General features: G+C 42.8%; 1 protein-coding gene across 2 annotated transcripts in view; it reads right to left on the reverse strand.

Annotated features, from left to right (window-relative positions):
- Nucleotides 1-21,323, reverse strand: part of LOC129703318 (sodium/hydrogen exchanger 9-like) — a 435,915-nt gene that overhangs the window by 282,095 nt on the left and 132,497 nt on the right. For both annotated transcript variants that reach the window (XM_055645681.1, XM_055645680.1), the window contains exon 6: nucleotides 19,226-19,331. In XM_055645681.1, the coding sequence (XP_055501656.1) occupies nucleotides 19,226-19,331 (106 nt within the window). The remainder of the gene's footprint in view (nucleotides 1-19,225; nucleotides 19,332-21,323) is intronic.

A 21,323-nucleotide genomic window follows, 5' to 3' on the forward strand; every position in this document is an offset into this window, starting at 1 on the left:
AGGGTCATTATGGATTCAGATTTAAATTTCGACAGTCACATCAAATCAGTAACAAAATCGGCCTACTATCACCTCAAAAACGTAGCAAGATTAAGAGGACTCATGTCAGCTCAAGACTTAGAAAAACTTGTACATGCCTTTATTACTAGCAGGTTAGATTATTGTAACGGTCTCCTTGCAGGTCTTCCTAAAAAAACTGTCAGGCAGCTACAGCTTGTTCAGAACGCTGTTGCTAGAGTTCTAACAAAGACCAAAAAATTTGAACACATTACACCAATTCTTAAATCCTTACATTGGCTCCCTGTATGTCAGAGAATTGATTTTAAAAGCCTGCTGCTCACCTATAAATCACTACATGGTTTAGGACCAAAGTATATCACTGACATGCTTCCACTATAATAAGCCTTCTAGACCGCTAAGATCTTCTGAAACAAATCTGTTAGTGATTCCCAGAGTAAATACAAAACATGGGAAAGCAGGATTTAGTTACTATGCAACAAATAGCTGGAATAAACTTCCTGAAGATTTAAGACTTGCCTCAACTTTGACCACTTTTAAAACAAGACTGAAAACTTTTATGTTTACTTTAGCTTTCAGCTAAATCTTAACTACATTGCACTTTTAACTTTTGCACTTTTTATAATGCATTTTTAATTTTGCTTTTCTTTTCTTTTAGTTCTATTTTATTTCATTTTATTATTTCATTTTATTGTATGACATGTTTTTATGTGAAGCACTTTGAGTCTGCCTCGTGTATGAAATGTGCTATATAAATAAAGTTGCAAGTTGCAATAAACTTTAAGCCCGGTCTTAAAAACTTTAACACTTTATTTCTTACACATTCAATAAACTTTCACTATCTTAGTTAATCAAAAACAAGGTAAGCTTGAGGAAACAAAGTAATACAGGTCGTTCCGGCAGCAGCATCTGCAGTTCCTTGTGTCTAAAAACAGTTGCATCTGCCTGCATGTGGTCAGAACGCCACTGCATATGCTTAGTGTGTACAGTGTGTTTGTGAGTAAATGTCCACTTACACTGTGCTACATCTGTGCAGCATAGTCTAGGTCTCCAATCATCCTGGACCACCTTGGCATTGGAATAAGAACTCATTCTGACAAGGCCCTGCGATAGCTTACAGTATGTGCAATAGCCATTTCACTATTAGAAAGACACAGGAATCTGCAGGTACTGGAACTGAGCAAACAATAAAAACTGCTGGAGGAACTCTGCAGGTCAGGCAACATTTATGGAAGGAAAATGACAGATGACATTTTGGGTTGGAACCCATCTGCAGGCATATATTTACAGAAATCAAGCTCAGTGAATGTGAACTCGAATGCAAAGGTCAGTGACAAAATAAATAAAAGATCAAGAATAGACTACTAACAAGCTTGGCGAATGCACAGTCAGGAGGAATAGACTGTTAACTAGCTGAGTGAATGCACAGTCAGGACGAATAGACTACTCACTGAATGATCAATTTCTTACTGTCTGTCTTCAAAAGAATCAAGGATCCAGCAGGAATAAAGAATTGAAAGACGTAAGAATTTGGTAAAAAATAAAATGAGTAATATCAGTGAACTGCTAAATCCCAAGGATCAAATGATTTACATCCCAGACCATGAAAGAAGTGGTTTTAGAGATAGTAGATACTCTGTTTATCATCTTCTGTAGTTCGTGTCCATAACACATAGAAGCAGAATTAGGCTATTCAGACCATTAATTCTGCCACATCATTCAATCATGGCTGATCTATTTTTCCCTCTCAATCTCATTCCCCTGCCTTCTCCAGTAATCTTTCACGCCCTTACTAATCAGGAACCTATTAGGAAATAGAGGGAGCAAAACATAAAGTGCTGGAGAAATTCAAAGGGCCAGGCCACGTCTGTGGAGAGAATGAGCAGGAGACGTTTCGGATTGGGACGCTTTTTCAGAAGGTTCATTACCTCCACCGATGCTTCTTGACCCACTGAGTTATAGAGTCACGCAGCATGGAAAAAGGCCATTCGGCCCAACTCATTCATGCTGACCAAGAAGCCCCATCAAAGCTGATCCTATTTGCCTGCATTTGGCCCATATCCCCCTAATTCTTTCCTATCCGTGTACATCCAAGTGGCTTTTAAATGCTGTTATAGTACCTGCCTCAACTACCTCTTCTGCCAGCTCATTCCACATTCTCGGTGGAAAGGTTATCTCTAGGTTCTGAATAAATCTTGCCCCTTTCACCTGTATTCTGGTTCTTGATTCCTCTACCCTGGGTAAAAGACTCTGTGCATTCACCTATGCTTTTATGCCTCTCTCTAAGATAATCTCTCAGCCTCCCGTGCTCTAAGAAACAAAGTACAAGCCTACCACCCTTTCCTTACAGTACCTCCTGCACTTTGTGTTTTGCTTGAGATTCCAGCAGCTGTAGGTCCTTGTGTCACTATGTGCAGGTATTTGGGATTAGTCTGAAACGGTGTCATTATTGACAGACCCAGTGAGCCGATGGGCCTATTCCTGTGCTGTATCATTCTACCTATGTTCTATGAATGAAAGAGCAGGCTTAAAGGGCCAGAAAGACTATACCAGCTCTTATGTCTTATGTTCTTACGTTCAATCAGGGCAGAAAGACATCTAATTACTCAATGATTGCACAGGCGCTGGAGAAGACTACCAACTAACTAAGTGACTGCACAAACAAGGAAACAGACTAACAAGTAGCTCAATGAAGGCAAATTCACGGAGAATAAGCCAGTGCCTAATTTTAGGGATGTGAACTCAGGTGGAATAGATGAATTTGTAATTATGCAAGTAGAGGCACAAATGTTTCAGTGTTTATTTCAATGGCTGTAGACTGATACATGATGCTATGAATGCCAAATAGGTTACTACCAGCTGGTGTAGGGCCAGAAACAGCAAGCCCAGGTAGTATGAATCACTGTCAAATGTAGTAAATCAGGTTGACTTGAGATTGTAGAATGGAGTGAAGTTTTTATTGAAATGAAAGATTTCCTTGTAAAATAAAAATAGGGAAACTGACTGCTCCCTGCAATAGTGAACATAGACACAGTTTGAATGAATCATACGGAAGACAAACTCATCTGGAACATATCGCCCCACAGTGGAGTAATAAGAGATTCAACGACAGAATGCTATAAACAGACTAATACCTGACTAAATGTGCAAAAGCATGCCTTTGGGACTTAGAAAATGCTGGATAAATGCAAATTGCTGGAGAAATTCAGCAGATCAGGCAGCATCTCTGAAGAACACAGATAGATGACGTCTGTAAGAAGGTCCAGACCCAAAACGTCACCTATCCGTGTTCTCCAGGGATTTTATGTTTCTACGTTGCCTGACACGCTGAGTTACTCCAGCACTTTGTGTCTTTTTTTGCTAACCAGCATCTTCTGTTCAATGTGTCTCCTTCTTAGGGCTTAGAGTTTGAACTCTAGAGGGAAACAAAAATAAGCTGAGAGGATGGTCAAATCTTAGAGGATTCTCAAAGAGTGCAAAATAAGTATAAGATGAAGTAAAATTATAAGTATAAGATGGCAGAGCGTAAAGCAAGCCCTTTGGCTCACAATGTCAGTCGAACATGATGCCAAGTTAACCTTATCAAATCTGCCTCAATGTGATCCATATCCCTCCATGTAACTATCTAAACGATGTTTAAACGGCATTATCGTATCTGTCTCCTCCACCACCCCTGGCAGCACTGTTAGCATCAAAGGCAGTGCCCGAGATTGGAAGAAGCCTTTGGAGAGGGAGTGGAGGAGGTTTACCAGAATGCTGCCCTGATTAGAGGGTATTCCCTAAAAGTAGAGGATGGATACGCCTGGGCCTCCCTTTCTAGAACTTCAGAGGCCAAGAGAAGACCCAATAGAAGTATATAAAGTTATGAGATTCAAAGTTAGGGTAGATAGTGAGATCCTGCATATCTATCTGCCTCTTAAATGCCACTATCGTATATGTCTCCACCACCACAGCTGGAAGCACGTTCCAGGCACCCATCATCCTCTCTTTAAAAACCGTGCCCCACACGTCTCCTTTAAATGTTGCCCTTTCATTTCAAGTTATACCCTCCAGTCTTTGATATGTCCACCCTGGGAAAGCAGTTCAGACTTTCTACCCTTTCCATGCCTCTCATATTTTTGTGTACCTCCACAAGAATTTCCAGTTTCTGCAGTATTTTGTTTTCGTCATGGTAAGCAGCCAGCTGCATTGAAGTTGTTCATTAAGTTTAGCATACTTCTTCCTTTGAAGTCTTTGTTTCAAAACAAATTAATGAAAAAGGACCCTCTTTGTTGAGACCTGGTGATTTTAGTTTTTAGTTTAGTGATGCAGTGTGGAAACAGGCCCTTCAGCCCACCGAGTCCACATCAACTAACGATCACCATCCACTAGTTCCATTCTACACACTAAGAGCAATTTACAGAAGCCAATTAACTTCCAAATCTGCAAGTCTTTGGAATGTGGGAGGAAATCAGATCACCCGGAGAAAACCCTCATGGCCACAGGGAGAACGTACAAACTCCATACAGACACCATCCATTGTCAGGGTCTAACCCGGGTCTCTGGTGCTGTAAGGCATGGTGGCATGGTGGTGCAGCAGTACAGTTGCTGTCTTGCAGCACCAGAGACCCGGGTTCGATCCTGACTACTGGTGCTTGTCTGTACAGAGTTTGTACATTTTCCCCATGACTGCATGGGTTTTCTCCAGGACCACCAGTTTCCTCACACACTCCAAAGGTTTGTAGGCTGATTGGCTTGGTAAAATTGTAAATTGCCCCATGTGTGTAGGATAAAGTTAATGTACGGGAATCGTTGGTCGGTGCTGACTCGGTGGGCTGAAGCACCTGTTTCCACGCTCTATCTCCAAACTAAACTAAAATCTACTGCATCCCCACGTTCCGCCCCGCTGGCATTTCAGCGCCATATTTTATATTTCAGATTGCACTAAAATTCAGTTATTGAACTCCCTACCTTTCCAAAGCATGGCAAGCTCAAAGAGTTGAATGCACCATTTGAACACTGAGCATTGCAGGCAATTTAATACTTCTCTAATCTCATGCAATCTAGGTTTTCTCCCCTGAAAGTAATCGAGGAGGAGAGATACTGATGGACAAAATGCATCAAAAAGACAAGAAGAGCAGATGTGCACTGGATTTAATGAGAACAAACTGATAGCCTAGATTTTAATAAGGCCAGAGATGTCTCTGATTCTTTTGTTTAACCTTTTCCTTAAGTTCATCAAACATTCATTTTCTTAAAACCTGCCTGACAGTTTTTGTTTAAAACTTAATTTTAACTCTTCAATGGGAAATTATGGAAGAACTCAAGAGAAGTAATATATCTGATAGAAATGATAGAGATGGAAGCACAATTTAATAAGGAATGCTTTTCTATATTCATTGGACGGATGTGGGGTTTTCACACTGAGACAGCATCTAAAGGCCCATACCGCTGTGCCCTTGAGAAGGTGGTGGTGAGCTGCCTTCTTGTACCACTGTAGTCCTTGGGTGTAAGGCTAGACCAACAATGCTATTAGAGAAGGAAGTTTCAAGATTGTGACCGAGCAAGAATGAAGGCTCGAAAGGTAACTTGTAGGTGATGTTATGCTTTTATGCAATGATGCTATGCTTTTACTGCCTGTGTTTTACTAGCTGACAGAGGTCGTGTTTGGAAGATGCTGTCCAAGGAGTCTGGGTGAGTTTCTGCAGTGCATCCAGTAGATGGTACAAATCGCTGCTGCTATACGTTGGTGATGGAGTGTGTGAGTTCTTGTAGCTTATCAAAATGGGCTGCGATGTCCTGTAGGGCATTCAGCTTCTTGAGTGTTGTTGAAACTGCACTCATCCAGCCAAGTGGAGCATACTGTATCACACTGTTGACTTAGGCCTTGTAGATTGTGGACATGCTTGTGAAGTTAGGAGGTAAGTTACTCGCTGCAGAATTCATAGCCTCTGACCCACCCTAGTAGCAACTTTGAGGCCACTAGTTCAGTTTCTGGAGATTCAATTTTCAGATAACGATAGTCAGAATATTTTAGGCAGTTGGACTTCAGAAAAGGGACAATGCAATAACAAGAATACAGTGCACACCAACCAGCAGTTTTAGGGACTAAACCTCACAAGGAGAGATACTCGGAGGGAAAATAAAACAAACACTGCCCTCAGAGTTGATTGAAGTGTTTAATATGTTTAGGGGCAATGATAATCCAACCAGCAGTATCCTAAATAAATCAGAATAAGAGGTAGTGAGTGTGAAATTTGCCAGCCTCTAGCAACAAATTAAAGTTACAGCATTTTTCCACATTTGTAAAGGTGAAAATATTCCCAGAACTTACAGTTGACGCTGTGTCTGTTCCCATCTTCATGCCACATTCAAATACTTGCCTGTGCAAATAATTTTCAGAAACTCTGAAAGATATTTCCATTCAGCTGGTAAACATATATCTCAGCTGCACATAAACCTCCCATCCCTTCTTCCTTCCATCAATTCTATTTATATTTGATTCCCAATAGCGATCAATAATGAGAAGGAAGTCAGACCCTCACAAAAGAAAATCAATTTCCATCAGGCAACTTTTCACTTCTTCAAACATGTAATCAGTAGGCAGCCCACACTGATTCAGGTATGTAACTAATGACCTCGATCCAGATGAGTCTATAGATTTTTGCAAATATTATCAGTGCTGTGCATTCCTACCCTGCCATGCCTGATTGAGCAGCGAAGTCAACAAATCAAACAATAATAACCACAGCAGTTTTCACACAAGAAAGTGTTTGATATTTCACAGCTGAAACGAGCTGAAAGGGACATCGAAAAACAAATGCTGGGCAGAAAGGGACATCAGATAGATATGATAAAAGCATTTATTGTCAAAAGTTTGGGAAACTGAAAGCTGCTCGTACTTGCATACATTTTACACAAAAAAGGCTGGAAAAAAAAACAGAAAGGAGGGGGGGGGGGAGAATAGGTGCACAAATTCTACGGCGCTACATACATATATACATATATAACTCTTGGGGGTAGTTTGATTGTGGATTTGATTTATGGTAGATATAATTCTCGGGAAGCAGCTATTCCTGAGTCTGAAGGAGAGGTGGGAGAGATTTAGAAAGGGAACTCTTGGGCTTTGATTGGGATGAAGGTATGGAGGGCTGCACAAAGGGCCAGAGGTTTTGAGGAATATAAAGAGCTTGACAGGTGATAGAGTTGAAGAAGATTACAGGGGTAAAGGGGGAAAGGTCATGACAGGATTTGAAGACAACGAGAATATTCAAAGAGGAGGTGCAGAAGGTTTGAGATTTAATGTGTGTTGGCAAGTAGATAGTCGATGTGTGAGGGGATATTGACACAGGTCGGATAGACAGTTTGCTTGCATTTTGTATAACCATATTTTTAATGCACTTGCTCAGTCTGGAGTTATTCAGAATGCAAACCATTATACTGAACTGACTTGCCCACCCAGGATGTGGCATTAGGAGATATGAATTCAATGGTAATCCAACAATATCTCCTGTTGCATTTAATATTGAGAAAATCCACAGCTCTTTTCCTGGTTTCTATGATTTTGCCAGTGGAATAGTTTCAATATACGGAACAGTACTTAAGCATTTGCTGCCCAGAGCATGCTATAAGGAAGTACAAGAGTGGCAGATGGATGCAGTTTGTGTGGAAACAAAATTGCCTTAAGCATTGAATCTAGAGTTTAGATGACGTCGCTAAATCACAGCTTTGTATGAGCTGCAACTACCCTCTACATCAGTCTTTGCAGTCTCCCTCGTGTTATGAAGTGTGTGCTCTTTTTTTTGTCAAGGCAACAAAAACTAAACCATTAACTCAAAAATCACACCAACTTTGATCGATTAAGGTCTTAAAGCACTAAAAGCCGTTCTAAATTGCCACGCACAATGATTAATAAAGTTATACACATTTGCAGTGCTTTATATATTAGTAGAGTGGATTGTTTCCATGGCAATTCTTTGCCATAATAGCAGACTCCATTTTTATCCAATGCAACAGTAATTCCTGTGTGCACAGATGATTGAGTTAACCTGTGTCAGGCTGTGCCGTTCCATAATAGGGTACACAACCTATTTATTTCAAGTGCATAACACACCTCAAATAAGTATCCTGGATGTATAAATGGATGGAACCGAATTTTAGAAGCAGAGCACAATGTACATGCATTATTATGCATAAACATCTCATGTTCAGCACGACAAAGATGATAAATTTCAAAACTTCAGAAGTTTTAAAATTAATCATTCATTCATGGGATGTGGAATTCATGGGCAATGTCTGTGTTTATTGTACATCCTAAATACTCCTAAAGTGGGGAAGCAGTTAAAAATTAATTACATCTAAGTTAGCAACTCCTGACAATCAGAGTCATCTCCTTCAATGTTTCCCAGGAGGAAGCTTTGATTGACTCACTGATCGGATGGCTTTGTTTATTAACCAGGAGATCCCTGGTGCAATAACTACTTGCACGCAATGTGTTCTATTCCATTTAATGCTGTCTCCTTTTTCAACTCTAATAATATGCACAATACAATAATAATCTTGAGGGCATGTAGGAGAGAAAGGCCATCACTGACACTGGGCAATTTGGTTCAATGCTTCAATGGTTCAATGGTGCTTTATTATCACGTGTTCAAATGCACTGTGAAATTATTTGCTTACACACAGTCCAGTAGAGTATCACCAGACCACCTCCGATCAGCAGTTGTGCAGAAATAGTCGACTGAGCCTGCAGGCAAGAGGTGCCAGCCAAGTTTAGCGCCATTTTCCAAGTCAAGTCCACGCTCCGGTTGTTAAGAGCGATGCCCGATTCAGGCAAGCACCAGGGTGCTGCGAGCCTCCAGCCAACGCTTTCCCTTGGTCGACCAGCAACCGATGTCCAATCCGTGCCCATCTACCTTTGTTCACCGGGGAAGCCTCCTGCAGCTAACCTTAAGGGTTAGGCCCAGGTCAGGCCCAGGTTCCCTCTCCGACCGAACTCTCCCGTCGCATCCATCATTGTCGCCGCCTCGATCCTCCTGGTCTCTGAATTTTGGGTAATGAGCAGCGGTGGCTTGGCGAGTTCCCCCGTTCCAGGCCACTGCAGCCGGGTTCTTCGAGCTTGGGCCAGCTCAACAGCTAAAGTAGCTCCGGAATGCCACGGTCCATGCCAGGTCTTCTGTTCAGCCGGGCTCCAGGCCGAGTCATTAGGTCATAAGTAATAGGAGTAGAATTGGGCCATTCGGCCCATCAAGTCTACACTGCCTTTCAATCATGGCTATTCTATCTCTCCTTCCTAACCCCATTCTCATGCCTTCTCCCCATAACCCCTGACACCCATACTAATCAAGAATCTATCTATCTCTACATTAAATATATCCATTGACGTTCTCCACAGACTTCTGTTGCAAAGAATTTCACAGATTCACCACCCTCTGACTAAAGAAATTCCTTCTCATTTACTTCCTAAAGGAACGCCCTTTAATTCTAGGTCTATGACCTCTAGTCCCAGACTCCCCCACAAGTGGAAACATCCTCTCCACATCCACTCTATCCAAGCCTTTCACTATTTGGTACATTTCAATTAGGTCCTCCCTCGTTCTTCTAAACTCCAGCGAGTACAGGCCCAGTGCCATCAAACACTCATCTTAAATTAACCCACTCGTTCCTGGGATCATTCTTGTAAACCTCCTCTGGACCCTCTGCAGGGCCAGCACATCCTTCCTCAGATATGGTGTCCAAAATTGCTCACAATACTCCAAATGCGGCCTGACCAGATCCTGATGGAGCCTCAACATTACATCCCTGTTTTTGTATTCTAGTCCTCTTGACATAAATGCTAGCATTGCATTTGCCTTCTTTACTACCGATTCGACTTGCAGATTAACCTTTTGGAAATCCTGCACCAGCATTACCAAGTCCCTTTGCACGTTCGATTTCTGGATTCTCTCCCAATTTAGAAGTCTTCCGTTTTGGCCTTGCTCTGGGCCGGCTCTCCTGAAGGCTGTGCGTGGTGCCCTGTCGGTGCCTTCAACCGCGACACTGTGCATTGCCTCTTGTGAGTTTAGATTGAGAGGAAAACGGGAATTAAACAGGAGTACAGAGGATGCCATCTCAACGGCACTTCACTCCGCCCTCTCCCACCTCGACAACAGAGACACTTACGTAAGAATGCTGTTCATCGATTACAGCTCAGCATTCAACACCATTATACCATCAAAACTGATCACCAAACTCGGTAACCTGGGCATCTACCCCTCCCTCTGCAACTGGATACTGGACTTTCTAACCAACAGACCCCAGTCTGTTAGGTTAGACAAGCACACACCTCTTCAACCCTCACCCTTAACACCGGCGTTCCACAGGGCTGTGTGCTGAGCCCCCTCCTCTACTCCCTCTTCACCTATGACTGCACACCTGTACATGGTACTAACACCATCATCAAGTATGCAGATGATACAACGGTGATTGGCCTCATCAGCAACAACGATGAGCTGGCCTACAGGGAGGAAGTCCAGCACTTAGCAGCATGGTGCGCTGACAACAACCTGGCCCTTAACTCCAAGAAGACCAAGGAGCTCATTGTAGACTTCAGGAAGTCCAGAGGCGGCACGCACACCCCCATCCACATTAACGGGATGGAGGTGGAACATGTTTCTAGCTTCAGGTTCCTGGGAGTCAACATCTCCGATGACCTCTCTTGGACCCACAATACCTCTACTCTGATCAAGAAGGCTCATCAGCGTCTCTTCTTCCTGAGGAGACTGAAGAAGGTCCATCTGTCTCCTCAGATCCTGGTGAACTTCTACCGCTGCACCATCGAGAGCATCCTTACCAACTGCATCACAGTATGGTATGGCAACTGCTCTCTCTCCGACCGGAAGGCATTGCAGAGGGTGGTGAAAATTGCCCAACGCATCACCGGTTCCTCGCTCCCCTCCATTGAGTCTGTCCAAAGCAAGCGCTGTCTGCGGAGGGCGCTCAGCATCGCCAAGGACTGCTCTCACCCCAATCATGGACTGTTTACCCTCCTACCATCCGGGAGGCGCTACAGGTCTCTCCGTTGCCGAACCAGCAGGTCGAGGAACAGCTTCTTTCCGGCGGCTGTCACTCTACTCAACAACGTACCTCGGTGACTGCCAATCACCACCTCCCCCCCCCGGACACTTATTATTATTTATTCAAATCGTTTGCTATGTCGCTCTTCCAGGGAGATGCTAAATGCATTTCGTTGTCTCTGTACTGTACACTGACAATGACAATTAAAATTGAATCTGAATCTGAATCTGATCTTGAATCTGAATCTTAAAGGCATCCACTATTTAGAATTTGCAGAAAAATTTCATAAATTTAACGAGAATGCATTCACATATTTTATGTCGTCTTTTGCCACCTTGGTCAAATGGAAGCACAAATAACCATTTGTGAATGAGTACAAATGTGTGAGTAAAGAGAAGTCTAAAATGTCTGACAATGAATGCTTAGCTCCAGACCATCCTTCTCTACTTAATGAAGTAATTAAATTGCTCAACCATGATAGATCTATTATTAAGTAACATGGGAGTCCAATTCATTAGCACAACATGATATTAATACTAATTCATGAACACTTCCAGCATGAAGGATTGCATTCTTTACCCTTACTCAAAAATTCTAGATTCTAGCCCATTAATTAAGGATACAGTGGTTTAGACGTTAGAGATTAAGCACAGAAACAGGCCCCTTGGCCCACTGAATCCACCGACCAGCGGTCCCTGTACACTAGCACTATCCTAAACACAAGGGACCTGTACGTCTTTGGAATGTGGGAGGAAATTGGAGCACCAGGAGAGGACCCACGCGGTCACAGGGAGAACGTACAAACTCTGTCCAGACAGTACCCGTAGTCAGGATTGAACCCGGATATCTGACGCTGTAAAGCAGCAAGTCTACCATAACGCCACTGTACCGCCCTAAATATGTATTCAATGCTAGTGATCAGTGGATGCGATTGAACTGGATGAACACCTTTTCAAAGCTCTGTTAGCTAGATGCACTTCTTCATTGCTCCTGCGTAATGTCAGGGAACCCTAAGCTTTACCCTCCACCAAACTGGACCCTTGCTCCCACTATGGGTTAGTAGCAGTACAGTTGCACAGCTGGTACAGCATTTCCTCACAGTGCCAGTGACCTGCGCTTGATCCTGACCTCGGGTACTGTCTGTGTGGCGTTTGCACGTTCTCCCTGTTTCCGTGTGAGTTTCCTCCAAGTGCTCCGGTTTCCTCCCAAATCGCAGAGATGTGCAGGCTTGTAGGTTAATTGGTCTCTGTACAATTGTTCTTGATATGTAGGTAGTGGGATAACATAGAACTAGTGTTGATGGGTGATTGAAGGTGGGCCGAAGGGTCTGTTTACATGCCGTATCTCTAAACTCTAAACAAAACTAAGTAGGGAAGCCGTGGACCAACATAAAGTCAGGAGCAGAGATTTCCAGAACACACTGTTTACATACCTCAATTTTAAATGACTGCCCCGAATCTGACAACGAAGTCTGCTTTTTAAAGGTTCTCCCACTTGTGGAAACATCTTAACATCAACCCTATTATGTCCCACAGGTTCACATATGCTTCAGTCAGAACACTGCTCATTTTTCTAACTTTAACAAATATACATTTAATTTCATTAGCTGCTCATGGTAGAACAACCCTTTTGCCTAGGAGGATAGACGGAGTACAGAGAAGGTTCACCAGACTGATTCCTGGGATGTCAGGACTTTCATATGAAGAAAGACTGGATCGACTTGGCTTGTACTCGCTAGAATTTAGAAGATTGAGGGCGGATCTTATAGAAACGTACAAAATTCTTAAGGGGTTGGACAGGCTAGTTGCAGGAAGATTGTTCCTGATGTTGGGGAAGTCCAGAACAAGGGGGTCACAGTTTAAGGATAATGGGGAAATCTTTTAGGACCGAGATGAGAAAACAAATTTTCACACAGAGAGTGGTGAATCACTGGAATTCTCTGCCACAGAATGTAGTTGAGGCCAGTTCATTGGCTATATTTAAGAGGGAGTTAGATGTGGCCCTTGTGGCTAAAGAGATCAGGGGGTATGGAGAGAAGGCAGGTACAGGATACTGAGTTGGATGATCAGCCATGATCATATTGAATGGCGATGCAGGCTCGAAGGGCCGAATGGCCTACTCCTGCACCTATTTTCTATGTTTATATGTTTCTATGATAGGAGCAAGTTCATCAGGTGACAAAGATCCTATCTGCTATACACCAATGTGCCCCACTGTAAAGGCTGATGCTGCACAGCTACACAAGTGGAACATTTCCTTTTCCCCGCATCTTAGTCCAACTCCAGAATCATGAGAACCAAAACTAATGCTGCCATTTCCCTTCAGTGCAGATCTGACAAAGTTATTCCCTCTCAGAGGTGCCGGTTTTTTATACTGAGACTCTGTTTGCCCTCAGGAGTGGACGCAAGCGATGCCATTGCATTATTTTGAAGAGGAGCAAGCAAAGATTCTTCAGAGCCCTGGACAATATTTATAAACCAACCGGCATTCAGAAGTAGATCATCCGATCATTATCACATTGTTGTGGGATTTTGTTGAATCAGTGTAAATCGGTGCTGTGTTTTCTGCAAAATTTCAGCATTTCAAAAAAGGTATGAAAAGCACTTTAGGATTGAAAGGTGCTATCTGAATATAAGGTGGCACAGAGGTGCAGCAGATAGAGCTGCTGCCTCACAGCGCTGAAGTCCCAAGCTCGATCCTGACCTCGGGCAATGTATGTGTGCAGTTTACAAGTTCTCCCTGAGACCGCATGGGTTTTCTCAAGGTGCTCCGGCCTCCACCTCAATCCAAAGACGTGCGGGTTTGTAGCTTAATTAGTGTTGTAAATTTTGTAGAGAGCGGATGAGAAAGTAGATTAAAACATGGTTGGTGGCGGCGCCTAACGGCAGTGGCTCGACTACAGTCGTTCGTCTTTTTTTAAATTTTTGTCGGGTTAAATGTATGTTTTGAACTTAGTTTTTATTATTTTTTAGCTGTGTATATGTGGGGGGTGGAGGGGGGGATGTGGGGGAAACCGTTTAATCTCTTCCCTGTACGGGGACCCGACATTTTCCCTGTCGGGTCTCCGGTGTCGGTGGGCCTAACATCGAGGAGCCGGCGGCGGCCTCCGTCCGGGACTAACCTGAGGGCTCCAGTCGCGGAGCCTGCGGACCTGACATCACGGAGCTGGCCGACTTCGGAGCGGGAAGAGCTGTGGTGGCGCTCGGCTGCGACCCGACTTTGGAGCTTCGGAAGCTCCAGCTGCAGGCCTGGTGGACAGGAACATCGGGAGCTCGCAGGTCCCTGGTGGGAGACGGCTTTTCGGAGCTCCCGCAACGGCAGCTTCTCCCGCTGGAATAGCGGGGTTGAAAGGACACGGAGAGTGGCCTAACATCGCCCGGTGCGAGTTAGTGGCCAGGGGGACTTACCATCGTCACCGGGGGCTCTAACATCGGAGCCCCAGTTCGCCTAGACGCTGCAGTTGGAATGCTGGACCGCTGGTTGGCCTGCTTGATCCGCGGGGTTTAAAAGACACGGAGCTGGGGCCTAACATCACCTGGCGTGTAGCTAAATGGCCACGGGACTTACCATCTTACCAAGCGGGGGGCTTTAACATCGGAGCCCCAGTTCGCCTCGATGCTGCAGTTGGACCGCGGGAGAAGAACAAAGGGAAGAGATAAGACTTTGCCTTCCATCACAGTGAGGAGGTGTTGGAGACTCACTGTTATGGATGTTTATGTAAACTGTGTTAAGTGTGGGTCTTGGGTTTTTTTTTGTAATGTAAAAAACTGTAATAAATGTAATTTTGTTCAAACCTAGGTTTGAATGACAATAAATAGCATTCCATTCCATAAAACTAGTGCAAACGGGTGATTGATGGTCAGTGTGGACTCGCTGGGCCAAAGAGCCTGTTTCCATGCTGTATCTCTAAACTAAACTAATATTTAGTTATTATTGGATGATTGAGTGGCTTAAATCTATTTGCAGGTTAAGGTTAAATGGAATTCCACTGATAACCACTGATTACCAAACACAAGCTGGCATCCTGTCATTCTTCTGTCAGTTCGATGCCAATCTCCCCGCTGAGTCTGGGCCAATATCCAGGTACCAGTGTGCAGGTTTCCTGCCTTTAGTCTGAGTCACATCCCTTTCCCTAATTTTTCTCACTGCAATAATTTTCACAAATATTGCACAGAGACACATTAAGAATGGCTAACAATCCCTCTTGGAGTTTACGTCTGTGCGCTAAATTTCCTTTTTTCAGAGATGTATTCCATGCTTGACTCAATCAGAATGAAGGAACTGTATTTCCCAGGGCAAGCATCATTTGCCCAGGGGAACCACACACACAAATGGAAAATAACAGATAAAGCACTCCTTGTAATAATTAGCCTCTAATATCTTCTGGCATTACATAACTTAAATGCTATGATTCACTTAAAGGCAGACATCAATTTCAGGTTGGAATTGGGAGAGTCCACACTTAGGAGAGAGCCTAGTGGTGATGTTAGCTTTCAGTTGGATATAGAACCTCAGACAGCAGCTTGTAGGATTAAATCGGCAGCCTGCTCCTGCAATTGGGACCCTATGAATCCAACCCCTAACTGGGGAGAAGAATAAATCCCCCAATCCTATTTCAAAAAGGAAGGTGGAAATGTACAAATATGGTGGAGGTTTAGAAATCAGGAGGAATAGCTTATGCCCCTCATGGACCATAAACAAATCTGTAACAGCAGTGATCTCTTCCCAAAATGTGTTCTTACCTCCTTTCAACTGCCATATTTCCAGAGATCTGGGAGACTTTGATATTAACTGGAGTATTATTTGGAGCATTGTATTCAATTTTGGTCACCCAGCTATGGGAAGGATGTCATTAAGGTGGAGAAAGTGCAGAGAAGATGTACAAAAATGTTGCTGCCAGGACTCAAGGACCTTGGTTATAGAGATCTCCTATAGAGATATTTGGCCAGCTAAGACTTTATTTTTTGAAGCACAAGAAGCTAAGGGATGATCTAATAGAGGTGTATAAAATCATGAGGGGAATTAATTTGATGAATGTACGTCTTTTACCCAGGGAATCCAGCAAAAAATAATTTATGATGAGAGGGGAAAGATTTAACAGGAAACGGAGGGGCAACTTTTTAACTCAAGAGGGTGGAGGGTATATGGGACATGCTGCTAGACCAGGTTGTTGTGGAAAGTACTACGAAGGCATTTAACTGGCCAAGTTAATCAATATCCCTCTGTCAGCTAATGCCATTTTTTCACTGTCCATTTTACCACCAATATCATCAGCAAACTTATTAATCATGCCACCTATATTCTTTTCCTAACCTTTAATATAAGTAATGAATAACAGTGAACCTTATGGCACATTTGTTACAGGCCTTCAGTCTGATTAACAACCATCTGCACCGCCCTCTGCCTCCTACCTACAAGCCAATGTTGTATCTAATTGTCTAGTTCACACTGGATCCTATGTGATCTAACTTTCCGGACCAGTCGACCATGTGGTACCTTGTCCAAGGTACTATTTGGTAACTATGCACAAAATGGTTGACAAGATGAACAATATCCCACTTCATGTAAAGTCAGAGATTGAGTTAACTCAAGGATGAGGTATATAATAAAGACAGACCAAACAGCAGTTAGCATAGATTCAGATTTTGTTTCAGTTGCTTTGAAGAAGTGACAACTTAAGTAGATTGTAGAAAATTCAATAATTTAATGCATTTCTATTTCAAAATTCGCCTGGTGAAATTGTAGAGGAAAAGTCAAAACTCAAAAACGTGGAGTTTCAGAGTATGTTGGGCTTGGCCACTTGTTAGAGGAGCACAGTCAAAGTGGAGTGGAATTTTATGAGAAGTTTGTATCAGGGCAGTTTTACTGTTTTATATTTACATATATTTTCTGGGTTCAGAAACTCAGTACATGGGACACATTTGCAAATATTACCAAACAGGACTGTGCTTTGGGATTGAAGGAGGCAGCTCAGGAATTACTGAATAAGTAGAAGAAATAATAGTGTGAGCCCGGGAGAATACACAATGAACTATAATGCAGGCAATCACGTATAGATGCATATACAAAGGAGAAACTGGTTGACAGTCCCACAGGAATGATACTGAAGTGTAAAAGGAAGGATAATGGATGTTCCATAGACTTATTTTCAAAGACACCCTCAATGCAAAGATGTCTTCATTAAAAACAAACAAAACACTGAACCTCAGAGCTCAAAGCAATAGATACGAATCATAGGAACAATTGCCAGAACACATCCTGAATACAGAATACTGAGGGGACAGAAGAAGACACAAGAAACTGCAGATGCTGGAATCAGGATCAAAACACAAAGTGCTGGAGGTACTCAGCGGTTCAGGTAGCATTTGTGGATGGAATGGACAGGCAATGTTTTGGGTTGGGATGCTTGTTCAGATGGACTGAAGAAGGGTCACGACCTGAAATGTCACCTGTTCATTCCCTCCAAAGATGCTGCCAGAGGGGACAGGAGAGTCTTTCCAAAGTGGAACAAGCCAAATAGCCTTCATCATAAGAATACTTTGGAAATTCCAGTTCTTTTATGCACCTATTATCATTTGCTATTTTATTTGAAACACTGCCTCACGTTTTGGATGAAAATTACTGCTGCCCATATTAGCAGGCATTGCTTGAAACATTGATGTGACAATATATTTACTGGCATTCAAGTTAAGGTATTAACAGCAAACAGTAAACCCTTGTTATAATGGACCATGGGGAGTTGGGGGAGAGGAAGGGGGTGTGTCTGTTATTGCCAATTGTTTGCCATAACCGAATAAGGTATTATTATTGTATAGTTGAAACTAAGAACTGCAGATGATGGGTAATACACAGAGTGCTGGAGTAGCTCAGTTCAGTTTCAGTTTCAGTTTAGTTTATTGTCACGTGTACCGAGGTATGATGAAAGCTTTTTTTAATTCAGCGGGTTAAGCAGCATCTCTGGAGAACATGGATAAGTGATCCCTCTTCAGACTGATTCAATCTGTTGAGTTTCTTCAGCACTTTGTGTTGTTTCACTTTAAAATAAGGAGCTGATGCAGCTAGTTTGCACCAGTGAGCACCCCGTCATTGGTTGATGTGGCTGTTGAGGATTATTCTCAGAGCTGGCATGCAATTAATGGGCTGAATGGCCTCCTTCAAGATTGTAGTGGCCATTTGGCTTATTTTGTGTGTCATTAATTATGGCATTTGTCTTTAAATTTTAGACTGCCCGTTATCGTGTGGGTGGGATTTATGATGTATTTTAGGGCGTGATTGGAGCTAAGTTTCTCGCACAGAAGCTTAGTTTTTAGTTTAGTTTTGGACTTGCATGAGGAAGGCATACTTTTTGACCATGCGAAGCGTAACGGAGACACGAGGAATTTTCTAACTGTAAAGCGATATGCTGGAGCTTGATGAAGATTATAGTGTACGAGTCGGAAGAAGTTTGGATGTGCTTTATTGTTTTTCATCAACAATAAAGAATCTATTAATCAAAAGACTGTGTTATGAAGATTTATGTGTGAAGAAGCTCTGAAGGTCTCTGACGGAGAGCTCACATGCATATTACAACATTCTCCTTAATCGTGTAGTCCAGTTAGTGGCTAGAGGGAGTAATCTCTTGAACGATATAAAAACCTGCCGCTACAAAGATTATATAAAAACATGAGTAATACGCGGAAACAGCAAGGGAATGGGACCGACAGGACTCCTCTACCAGGACTAGCATAGACTAGATGAAACGAATGGCTTCCTTCTGTGCCATAACAATTCTCTGATTCCCTGCCAAGTTTCAATTTCCTCATTCCTCTGGCTTTTGCATATTAGACAGGAAAAAAAGGAATCAAAAGGAACAGAAAACAGCAGGCGCAAACACGGGCTCCTTGCTGTGGCTGGTAATTATTCAGGGTCTGCAAACTAATCCGTTGCAAAGTAATTTTTAGATATATTAACGAGTGTACTGCGGCACAACGCAGTTGGATGGATGCGATAGAAATGCTTTTTTATGGGTGAAATTTCCATTTCAGAAGCAGAGCTTTCTTGTCATCAAAATGCAGTTGTAAGCCTTGATAATGGTGTTCGGAGGGGTTAGGGTGATGGTGAGGAGGTGGTCACAGGGATACACACGTGACTCATTATCACCCCGCCGACGTCAGTCAAAAAGATCAACACTTACTATGTCAAGACTATGGCGACGGCATCATTGAGAACACTCTCCCCAAAGAGCAACGTATAGAGTTGTGGATCCACGTCGAGCTCATGGAAAATGGCCAGCACCGTCACTGTATGTTGAGAAACCACAAAGAGGGGCAATTACTCAGGCATTAGCAGGAAGGTGAGACAAGCACAATTAATCCCCAAAGTAGACCTAACCCTATGGGTTATCACAGCCATTTGAGACTTCCTGGGCTCACTTAAATACCGGCCTTGTAAGCTCTAATTCTTTGCACCACCAGTTGCTAGGCAACGTGCGGCAGCATCCAAAAGGCACCATTAAGTATAATTCATCAACAGACTATTGCTGCAGGGAGCAACCACAAAGCCTCGGTATACATCGCAATTCAATGTACAGGAGATGAAGTAGGGAATCTGTTTGTTTTTGAAGATATTCTTCCTATTAAATGTATATCTGAAGCTTTCCTCAGTTTGAAGCAGAAATGGTCTGCAGCTGCATGCAGCCAGATACCAGTGAAAAGTGCAGAAATGTAAGTGCTGACATTTTTGTTATTTGAAGTTATCTCCTCACTTCCCTCTGGTTTAGGATTAAGTTTATTATTGTCTTACGTACAGAGGTACAGTGAAAAATGTAATCAGATCAGATAATACGAAACTTAACTGCAATCAAATCAAACTCAAGTACAATAGCTACAGCAAAGGTGAAGATGCTGAATATAGGCCTAAGCATTGTAATGCATCATTTAGAGTCATAGACATACAGCATGGAAATGGGCCTTTCAGCCCAACTCATCCATGTTGACCAAGATGCCGTATCGAAGCTGGTCCCATTTGCCGGCATTTGGCCCATATCCCTCTAAACCTTTCCTATCCATGTCCAAATATCTTTTAAATGTTGTTATTGCACCTGCATTAACTACCTCCTAGCAGCCCATTTCACATAAGCATCGTCCTCTGACTTTCATTAACAAAGTCCTAAGTCTGCAGTGGGGGTGAGGTGAATCAGACAGTCCCCTAGCTGATGGAAGGACCAAAACCCTGATAACAGATAACAGGGGAAAAAGCTGTTCCCGCGTCTGGTGGTGTTTGCTTTCACGCTCCAGATGGGAGCAGGAAGAAGAAGGAATCATTTATTTTGCCAATTCCATATCCTAAGTTTACCTTCGCTTTTGCCAATAGAAAATGACTTATTTTTTTATCAAAACCATCATAATTTTGAACATCCCTATTTAATCTCCCATTAGGCTTCAATGGTCTAGATTGTCCTTGTTAATTATACGACAGCCTTCTGGAATTACAGGATAGCAGGCATTAATACACATGAGAACTAGTCTTTTTTTTTAACTGTCAAAATGGAAACTACAAGTATTAGGGTTGGGATTCAAAGATCATCTTAAGGTCATAAGTCATATGAGCAGAATTAGGCCATTCAGCCCGTCAAGTCAACTCCACCATTCAATCATGGCTGATCTATCTCACCCTCCTAATCCCACTCCCCTGCCTTCTCCCCATAACCTCTGGCACACGTACTGATCAGAAATCTCTCTGCCTTAAAAATATCCACTGATGGCCTCAGCCTTCTGTGGCAAAGCATTCCGCAGATTCACCACCCTCTGACTAAAGAGATTTCTCCTCATCTCCTTCCTAAAATAACGTCCTTTAATTCTGAGGCTATGACTTTTCGTCCTAGACTCTCCCACTAGTGGAAACATCCTCTCCACATCCACTCCATCAAAGCATTTCACTTTTCTGTACATTTCAATGATGGTAACCCCTCATTCTTTTAAATTCCAGCGAGTACAGGCTCAGTGCCGTCAAACGCTCATCATAGGTTAACCTACTCATTCCTTAGTAAACAAATAGTGCTGTGTGCAGAGCATAAGCTACCGGCCTAGAGCAGTGGGCTACTCAAGATATACGGCTTGCAAACTAATATAACCATGAGACATTCTCACATGCATCGACCAAATATAAAACAATGGAGCTCTGGTCAAACCAGGCATCTGACACCTCAGCTTAGTTATTCTGCATCATTGTGATAGAAATGTACCAAGGTTCCAGAGCAGATTGTCACTAATCACATCAAGCATGGTCACAGG

Source organism: Leucoraja erinacea, chromosome 14 (genome assembly GCF_028641065.1).
Source record: "Leucoraja erinacea ecotype New England chromosome 14, Leri_hhj_1, whole genome shotgun sequence".
Lineage (NCBI taxonomy): Eukaryota > Metazoa > Chordata > Chondrichthyes > Rajiformes > Rajidae > Leucoraja > Leucoraja erinaceus.